Source organism: Pteropus alecto, unplaced genomic scaffold (genome assembly GCF_000325575.1).
Source record: "Pteropus alecto unplaced genomic scaffold, ASM32557v1 scaffold246, whole genome shotgun sequence".
Classification (NCBI taxonomy): domain Eukaryota; kingdom Metazoa; phylum Chordata; class Mammalia; order Chiroptera; family Pteropodidae; genus Pteropus; species Pteropus alecto.
Window position 1 is genome coordinate 804,103 of NW_006437742.1, and position 10,592 is coordinate 814,694.

The following is a 10,592-nucleotide window of genomic DNA, read 5'->3' on the forward strand; positions in this document are numbered from 1 at the left end:
CACTTGGAATATTTTGTGCCAAGCCCTTCTGTCTTGCATAGTTTCTTTTGAGAAATCAGCTACCAGTCTATGGGTGCAAGTTTTATCATTTAATTTTAATAATGGCTTTAACAACTGACTTACAAAATTCCTTAAAATTTAATCATCAAATTTCACAAATCAATATGAGGCAGTTCCAGCACATCATTAAAGCATCCTGGAAAAGTCACAACTTTTTATCACACGTCTCTTTCCTACTGGTATGCCACAAAAAAATTGAAAACCCACCGTCTGCAATCTATTCTTTTGATCTAAGCTTTACCTTTGGTATACTAAGAAGAGAAAGACCAGGAATAAGGATATTTGTTCTAATCCCAGTCTTACTATGACTGGCTGAGTGACCTTGACCTCTTTGAACCCCGGATTCCTGATGTGTAGGATATGGAGTTACAGAGGTTAGACAACTGTTTCTTAAATAATTCTTTCAGATGTGTGTGTGTGCATGTGTTTACAGATCTTTTGAGGTATAATTCACATGCAATAAGCTAGACATATTTAAAGAGCAGTTGATGAGTTTTGACTGAAATCATTACCACAAACAAGATAATGAGCATGTCCACCAACCCCAAATATTTTCTTGTACCCTTTTATAAATGCATCTCTTTCTCTCCAACACTGTCACTAGGGAACCACTAACTTGCTGTCACTATGGAATGCTTTGAATTTTCTAGAATTTTACAAAAATGGAATCATACAGTATGTATTCCACTTTTTATTATTTCCTTTTTTCTGTTATTGAATTAAACATGACCTTTTTCTAATTTCTCATTGAGGAAGCTGAGAATTGATTTAAGACCTTTTTTTCCCCCTAATATAGCTGTTTTAGTGCTATAAATTTCCCTCTAAGGAGTGCATTAGCTATAACCCACAAGTTTGTATGTCTCATGTTTTCATTTTCACTGTTTAAAATATTTTCTAATTTCTTTTGAGACTTACTCTTGAACCATGGATTATTTAGAAGTGTGTTATTTTTCAAATATTTGGAGGATTTTTTCATATATCTTTTACTGATTTTTAATTTAACTCCCTTGTGGTTAGAGAACATACTTTGTATGACTTGAATCATTTAACTTTATTGATATTTGTTACATGACCCAGATATGGTCTCTTTTGGTAAATGTTCAATGTGCACATGTAAAGAATGTTTTCTGTTGTTGGGTTGAGTGTTGTATATATATCGAGTATGCCAAATTTATTATTTGTGTTCTTCAACTCTTCTATAGTCTTATTTTCTGTCTCTTTGATCTATCAATTACTGAGAAAGGTGTTGAAGTCTCTGACTGAAACTGTGGATTTGTCGATTTCTCCTTGTTCAGTCATTTTTTGCTTCATGTATTTTGAATTTGTTTTTTTGGTGAACAAGTATTTAGGATTGCTACATCCTCATGATGAATTAACTTTATTATTATGAAATGATCCTCTTTTCTCTGGTAATATTCTTTGCTTTGCAATCTACTTCTTCTGATAATAGTCACTCCTGCTTTTTAAAAATTAATGTTAACATGGTGTATGTTTTGCTCTGAGACCGCTAACTTCAATAAGTTACTACTGATACGTTTCTGATTATAATTACCATCTTTGTATTTTTTTTTATTTGTCCCAAACTCTGCCTGTTATCCAATGTCCAGAAACTGTTATTTCATATATTTTGCCCGTTTTTTGAGTTGTTAATGTGGAAGGGTAAATCCATTTCATCATTGCTGGAAATAGAAAACCTCCATGTTTTATTTTTATACTGATTTGTTACTTATATTATGGACATTAGCCTTGTCGTTATTTATGTGTCAAATATATTCTTCCAGTTCATCACTAGCCTTTTAATTTTATTTATGGTGCATTTTTTTCATAAAGATATTTAAAATTTTGATGTCAAATACTTCATTCTTTTCCTTTGGTTTTTTATGTCATGTTTATAAATGCCTGCCCTATATTTCCTCTAAATCATCATGTTTTAAAAGAAGAAATAACTTCCCAGTATAAATGATTTTATTTTTTAACATCAAGTTTATTAATTATAAAAGTAATACATGCACATGTTAAAACATCAAGTAGAATAGAGGGCTATAGATGAAAATGAGAAGTTCCTTTCTTCTTCTCCCACTGCTCTTGCTTGCAAAATTCCTCTTGCCAGCGTTAACTCCCATTTACCAACTGTGTATATATCCTTCCATACATATTCTGAACACAAACATACACATGTATATTTATCTTTTGAATACAAACTGGATATACACATACAGTTCAGCAATTTTTCATTTAACATTATATTTTTGAGTTCTTAATGTGACTGAGTTTTATCAGATGTTTATTAGACTGATAGAGGAACCAGGGCAGTCAGAGAACATGGTAAGAGAAATGCATAGGAAAAAGTATATTCATCTCTGTAAGGCCAACATTTAGCATAAAACCCAGCACATAATAAATGCTCAATAAGTAAGGGTTAAATAACTAAAGAGAAGAAGAACTTGAGAAAACTGGAAACAAACTGCTATCTTGACCATTCTTCTCATGCTAGGCTTGGTCTCCTGCTTAAGAGTTATCTCCCAGGGTAGTAGGGAACAACTCATGATAATAAAGACATGGAGAAACTGGACCTCTTACTTGCAATAACTTCCCACTCTGTGTCTCTTCCTCAACTAGAGTCACTGCTTCCAGCACACACACTTAGTTCAAATGCGCATTTCATACTAACTACACAGCAAAAAAATGTGGCAGCTCAAAGACTACACAGCTAGGTTATATTACAGGTACACACTCATATAAACAGCTACCATTAATTTGTACCCACTGTGGGGTAGGCACCGCTTTGGAAACAACAGCCTTGCAAGGTTAATGCCATTTTATACCTGAGAAAACTGAGGCTCCAAGAATCCAAGTGACTCAATCAGGGTCACACAGCTAGTCAAGTAGCTTCCGGAGACGACTACAGTTTAATCAGGTAAGCCTACTTTTCTGTCAATCCCACAACACATTCTCTCCTATTTCATGAACTTTGTGCTATTTTACTTGCCTGGCATTCCTTTTCTCTACTTGTCTTATCTAGTGTTTTTGTGCAAGCTAGGCAGAGATAGAAACATGAGGTTGTGCAGGATCCATGCTAAGCTACAAAACATGACGTCAGAGATGAGGAGTGGCTTGATCATAGAGGAGTCCATGAACAAGAACGAACACATAGGGGAGGTATTAAAAGTTCAGAAAAGGGAGTTGAGCCTGGGACCTGGAAAGCACCCTCAGGAACCTAAGATATGGATACTATGGCAGCTCAAGAAACTCTAATGCAAACATTTCTCTCTCCCTAGGTGGCTTTGGTGAGCTTCTCACAAACACGGCCCTATTGCCTGCAGTCTTACAGCAACTGGCCAGTGTATCTCCCTCATGTCAATCCTACTGATTCTCAAGGCCCATATCATATCTAACTTCCATAAAGCCTTTCTCTATGAACTCATTCTTCCCTCTTTCCTTTGCGAATTACAGTTTTATTTAAAATCAGCACCATAAGATATAACATGTGTTTGTATATCCTCTTGTCCTTTATTCATTTCGAGTGTCATGTTTCTTTAAGTGGACTCATTCATGTCTTTTTCTATTGTTTTCCTCCCTGGTCTGGATATTTGGAAACATGGATATTCCAGTCCCAACTCCCCCACTAATGAGCTGTGTGACCTGAAGCTAGTCACATCCTCTCTGAGTTTCATCTGAGCTTCCAGGGTTTTTGTGAAAACATAGTAAACATTGTAATATAATATATGAATGTAAGGTATTAGTGCTGAAGACATTTGAGCTAAGGTTTTTCTGACTTTTATATACTACTTAGTGGATGGTTCTACATAAGAAATAGGAAGCACTGCTGCTTATTTCACACTAGCATCCTCAGCAAAGGTTAACAGGTTTAAAACAAGAATACTGAACAATTGTTAAAGATAGCATCAGATGGAGGGGGTCTATATGCATCTGATTTGGGGGCTCTCCTAGGAAACTACCAGGTGATTCCAGGCTTGCTCACTTTTAAAGCTTCAATTTCTCTGAATGTTTCTTCATGTAAATGATCCATGTCAATGCTATGAAAAATGAAAAGAATCTTGTGTCAAGTCAAGCCAACAGATACCTTCAGCAGCTTTCCTATTCTAAAAGATACGATTTCCATTCACACTTGCTCCCTGTCACCACTCTGTTGCTTCACCCACTTGGCTATCAACCTCTTCTCTCAGCCTCGGCTCCTTTCTTGTGTCTCAAAAGAGAAAGTGCTTAACTTCTTCTTGGATTCTCATTCCTGTCCCTCCTTGCCTGTCCAAGACCCTGCTCCATTAGCCAATTAGTTCCTGCTCCTGTATCTGTAACCTCTCCCTCTCCATAGGCTCCTTCCTCGCAGCCAACAAATTCAACTATCCTAAAACAAGGCAAGAAAAAAAAAGAACAACTCCCTCCTTCCTGCAGTCCAATAACCTCCCTCCCAGCTACTACCCCTCATCTCTTCTTTTCACAAACTTTTTGAAAAAGTAGTCTCTGCTCCTTCTCCATTTCCTCATCTCCCATCTCTTCAAATCATTGCAATCTGGTTTCCAGTCCCACTACACCACTAAAGCCCTTGACGTGGCCACCTATGGCCCCCTAATTGCTAAATCCAATGAACACTTTTCAGTACTCATCCATTTGGACCTCTCTGCTGCCTTTGATAGTGCTGAGCACTTCTTCCTTGAAACTCATTTTCCCCATAGCTTCTAGGACAATTTTCTTTCCTGTTTTTCTCCATGGGTTTTCCTTTCCAAACCTACCTCTTTGAAGATGGTATTGCCCAGGACTAATTCCCCAGAGATGTCCCTCAGAGTCTCCTCTCTTCTCATTCTCCCTAGAGAATCTCATCCATTGTCACAGCTTTAGCTATCATCTCAGGGCGCACTCCTATATCCAACTGTCTACCTACTAGAAAACTTCTCCCAATGTCCTACAGACACTTTGAACTCCACATGTATGTCCCTGATTAAAACCTACTGATTACAAAAGAAGGTACAGGCTCTTTGAAATGCGTAGTGACGTACTGCTTTTAGTTTTTAATGGACGGAAGCTAATCTTTATCTAGCCAAGTGAAATGACTAGCCGTGCTAGTTATTCGATTGTAGGGTAAGTAGACATTTAATGTCATGGAAGTATAACACGACCTTTAGAATTTTTTCAGTGACTTATCAAAAGCTGTCTTACCTCTTGATTTGTAGAACTTTCTTCTGAGAAAGAAGTGGGCCAATATGTTTATGAAGCACAGAGGTCTTCCGGGTGTTAAGAGACCAGTTACTTTCAACCCCTTTCCAAATTTAGAACAAGGACATGTATCAGGGTGAGCTAGGGAATTTTATCCTTGGTGCCTGGGAAAGGAATCAATGCCTCTAAAACTATCCTGAAGATGAAGGCTTAAGAAGGGCCCCTCACTCACCTCAAGTGCCTACATCTCTGTGGGTAAGGGCAGGTTTCACACATAAATATATATCTATGGCTGATTCAAGAAGCTCCTATAGATCCAGCCACCTGACACAAATGATACTTTAGAGAATAATGGCTGCACATCTGGTTATAGACTAAGATATCTGTAACCTCGCAGCCCAGGTATAATGGCAATGCAGGGCTCACAGGGATTTAGACCAGCCAGGGCATCACCATCCAGTCACCAAGTTTCTATGGGATTGGGTAGGATTAGTTCTCAAGATCAGCCCCATGTAGCAGTGAGAAATAGCAGCCACAGTAGACTGATTCTCTGGTCAGCTTCAGAAGCAAACTTCTCTATCTTTGGGACCAATTTTGAAAAGGTGAGGAGAATCCCCAAGATGAACTATTACTGGAGTATGTGAGAGAGTGATGACTGAATTTGCACCCAGAATTCTACTAACAGGTTTTACTAATCACATATGGCATACAAGACCTTGCATGCCCCCTCAATCTCATGTCCTGACACATTCTGCTATGCACTTTATGCTCCAACTATAGCAAACTTACTGGAGATTTCCCACCCCTACCCCCATCAAGTTCCATAAACCATGTTGCTTATTGTCTGGCTATCTTTGCTCATGCAATCTCTTGAGTCTGCACAACCCTTCTGCATCCTTATCCCATGTCCCCTGGATATAGTCCTGACACTCAATTCAGATGGCCCTTACTCCAAGAAGCTTTCTCTGACCCTTTCTGGCTATGTGAGTCGTTTCCTGCCATGACTCCCTTAAGATCTCGTGATTGCATTTGTCATTTTATGTGCCTGTCTCTACCACTAGGCCCACTGGCCCCTGTACAGCATGGATCATGTCTCATGTCTTATTCAATCTTGTCTCCCAGCACCTGGAACATTTGCCTAGCACACAGCAGATGTCCAGCAAGTGCTTGTAGAATGAATGAAGGTGAGCTTTGTCATTCTGAGGCCACAGTCTTTTTACCCTTGATCTTCTGAATGTCTAGAAACCTAATGTTTATGAAACAAATCATTACTCACTCCTTGCCTTGCCCCTGGATGCTCTAAATTACTAACTAGTATCTTATATACATTTACTATATGTAAAGCACTGAGCCAGGAAGTTTACAGGGTAAAGTACAATGAGGAATAAGATTCAGACCCCACACTCAATCAGCCCTAAGAAAATCATCTTCATCCAGCCTAATTTCCAGAGAAGATTCTCTCTCTTTTAGGAGGCTTTCTTAGATTTACTTCTTCTCTAGCCCATCATCACATTAAATGATCCATAGTTTCCTATCACCTTACTTGGGTAATTATATATTTCTATTGATTTCAGTGTTGTTGGTCTTATATACATTCTAACATTCCAAATTTATTTGAGGTCAGTGAATAGTGTCTATTTTCTGTGTTGTGTGTGTCCTTTATTTGTATTCTGAGTTATTACTGCTATCAACTTGTCAAATGACAAGTCATAAGGTTTTGAATGCTGGCCTGAAAACACAATGGAAGTACATTGGTTAAAAGACAGAGAGTGAGAGAAACAGGAAATGGTATAACAATTTACAGTAAAAAAATAAATAATGGCATGACATCACAAAATAATTTCTCCTTGCTGTCACTTAGAACCTTTGCTGAAGCATACACAGCATAGAGTACTACAACATTAAATTAGTCTACATAAAAAAAAAACATGAGGATTAATCATTGAGTTTATTTCAACCCATTCTCAATATAAATTCCAGTCACCTCTAAAGCCTCAAGGATTCAGGGACCTCTAAGAAGGACACCCAGGAGGCCCCTAAATCCTTGAGGCTCATCATCCTCCTCCTGGGCATTAATCACCACTCTTAAGTCTTTGAAACTAGCAGACTTCATTTTGCTAGTAAAGAACCAGCTTCTGTTTCAGCCAGACTTATAATCAGGCTTTTAGGCTGTTTTCATTTACACTTCAATCCATCGAATTGGCTTTAGAATGTGGAATTTTTACAGTCAGCCTTTATTTTCCATTATGTGTTTCAGTTCTGAATATCATAAATAAATGACCATTTGGTCACTGGTTAGCTGCCAATAGAGCATAACTGTATTCCAATTAGTATTCCAATTAAGAATTACTTTGTGTGTCATGCCAACTTACAGAGCTGGCATATGGACACCGACCAGAAAGGGTCAAGATCTCCACTTATGTAATTGCATCATTATAGCTTCATCCACTTGAGTCTCAAAGATTCTCAAACTGTAAACATTAAGCCTTCTAGCAGGTATTAGGAGAATAAGGTATTTATGGAGAACCTCCTATGTGCTAAGGGTTGTATTAGGTACATACATAATTAACGTCTCATTTCACTCAGTCCCATGCTGACACCAGGGAGGCAGGTACTAGTATTAGCTCCACTTTATAGACAAGGATACTAAAGTTCAGGGAGGTTATGTAAGCATGGTTATGTAGCTAGTAGATGTTACACCTAGTAGTTAAGCCAGACCTAAAAGAATCTAGATCCAGTGCTCATTTTCCTACACCATGCTGCTTCTTCTACTGAGATCCAGGGCTGCCTTTTCAGTGCCTCTCTCCTTGTCCCTGTGTCTAAGAAGGAGGCCTATTGGTAATTTCACTTATTTTGATATTTTGCTTAGGAATGGTCTGTGCTCAGTTTTTCTTCTCTCCTCATTGCAATGAGTTGTGATCAAACCCAACAAGCCTGCCCTGACCTCCTCGCTCTCACTTCCCTCAACACAGTAACTTACTAGAACATCCGTAGTTTACACATTGGATGAATCAGTGCATCACACAGCATTTGCGCTCCAAAATCCTTGAGGTCATTTCCACTTAAGTCTAGCAATGTTAGGTTCTCGTTTCTGTTGAGGACACAGGCGAGGGCTCCATAGCACACATCTGTGAGATGACATTCTGCTAACTTATGGGATATTAGGGATTCAAGAAAGAAATCAGTTATATCTCAAGTTCCACAATGACCCTCCATTTCATATACAGCCTGGCAACAAGAGCTCAGCAGACAAAATCCCTGTGTACTCACCACAAGGTCTGTAGTTTGCAGAAAGGCTGTTTCAACCCTTCACACAGCACCTGCATGCCCTCATCCCCTAAGGCATTGTCACTGGGGTCAAGGTCTCTCAGGTGTTCATTGGCATAGAGTGCATTGCACAAATCCTGACAACACTCTCTCGTCAGGTTACAGGTCCACAATCTGCCAAGAAGTAAGGTAGAGAAATGTTGGCATCATTTCATCTGCACTGGGTCACTTTAAGAACTGTGTTTGCCCACTAAAAAAACACATTAGAAAATCAAAGCATCATGTAAAAAACAAACTCCTTGAGCCAGGGCCAAGCGGAGATTGTGAAGAGGGGAAGATTTATTCTCCCTAAATTATTTAGTTCTTCGTTTATTGCTTCCTTGGAGATTCAATCACCAAGCCAAAAAGTACTCACTTAATTTAGAGAGTTGCTCAAACATCAGGAAACTCTTCCTGTGGCTATAGTCCATGATACTTACGCCAGATCCTTTAACTGACGATCAGGCTGTTTTAATCCTTCACACAGCAATTTCAGTCCCAAATCCTCAATTTTATTATTAATTAGAAGCAGCCTTGTCAGGCTTTGGGTAGAGCTCAGGATTTGCATGAGGGACTCACAACGAGCTGCAGAGAGGGAACATTCAGAAAGCCTGGAGGGATGGGGACACCAAGCTGGCTATTAACCATGGCAGTAGGGAATTCCACTGAACCTCAAATGCCAAGGCCCATAAGAAGGACAAAGACAAGTAGACACTTAGACAAGATTCTCGACCGTACCCTTCCCGTGCTATAGACCTTCACAGAGATGCTGTACTCTTGTGTCTCCCAGGGCATTAGTAAACACAAACAGCTCTTTTAAAGTCTGACTCACTTGCAAGACAGAGGAGAGCTCCACACAGCTGGCATCTGTGAGGTAACATGTGCTCAAGCTACCCAGTGAAAAAAAAGAAATATTAGCCACTCTTGTCATTTAGCTTCCTGGGAATGGTCTCCCATCCTCCCCATTTAGCTAAGTCTTAGCCAGCCTTCAAGTTCCAGCTCCCAGCCCACCTCCTTCACAGAACCTTCTCCCGATGTGTCCAAGACATAGTGACCTCTTCCCTTTTCCCCGAGTTTATCTGGCATTTCTAAATGATTCCACAGTGTCGGGCACTTGATTACACATTGAACTGGGTTGCTCTTCAACTGCTTCATATCTGTGTGTACTTAAGGGCAGCCTTGTCATTTGTAGTCCTTCTAATAACTCCATCCACATCTAGCCCAGTGCTAGGTTCATAGTGGGTAGTCTATATATGGTTAATATTTAATTAGTGTCATTCCTGTAAACACACAGGATGATAGTATACTGGAAAAAGCATGGGATTTGGAGACAGATTTTTGGAGTCACATACTGACTACCACTATTTAGCAGTGTGACCTTAAACAAGTCACTTTTCCACCTGATCCTCAGTTTCTTCATCTGCACAATGAGGGTAAGAAAACTCAACTTATGTAGTGAGTGTAAGGAGTTAATTAGATGAAATAGCAAGCACCAAGCATAGATCCTGACACAGAGCAGGCATTCAACAAGTTCAAGAGTCATAAGATGATGTGAGATAATTCTAAGAAACTTACTCTAGTTTCTCCACTTTGCAGTTTGAATGTCTGAGACCCTCACAAAGATACTTCACCCCAGTGTCCCCCAGGGGATTTTTACTTAGGTCCAGCTCAGTGAGGTTTGGATTACAAATGAGAACAGAGGCAAGATACTTGCAGACAGCCTCTGAGCTTTCAGGGAGAAAGCTAACAAACAACCTGGAGAGAAAGAAAGATGAATGGAGACAGAATTGGCCCCTTTATCATCCTATTTACCCCTATTCACAATACCTCATGAGCAGAGAAAATAAAGGCCCAGCCATACAAGACTCCCACACTTGAGTAAGTCACAGCCCCTTTTCCCCTATGGCTGGGACTTGTACACTGTTCCCACAACACTGTTGTCTCCCAGTGGGGCCTCAATAAATGTGACTGACCAATAAAAGAGTTGGGAGGAAATATCAAGATGACTTAATCTCATTTTAATTCCCTGCATGAGTTTTGCACTATAATAAAAA

General features: G+C 39.3%; 1 protein-coding gene across 1 annotated transcript in view; it reads right to left on the minus strand.

Moving 5' to 3' along the window:
- Window positions 1–2,007: 2,007 nt before the first annotated feature.
- Window positions 2,008–10,592, minus strand: part of LOC102896283 (NACHT, LRR and PYD domains-containing protein 12) — a 19,854-nt gene continuing 11,269 nt past the window's right edge. Inside the window, exons 4-6 of the mRNA XM_025048883.1 lie at window positions 10,114–10,293; window positions 8,503–8,673; window positions 2,008–4,097 (exon numbers count right to left, since the gene is read on the minus strand). Coding sequence (XP_024904651.1) covers window positions 4,016–4,097; window positions 8,503–8,673; window positions 10,114–10,293 — 433 coding nt within the window. The 3' untranslated portion in view covers window positions 2,008–4,015. The remainder of the gene's footprint in view (window positions 4,098–8,502; window positions 8,674–10,113; window positions 10,294–10,592) is intronic.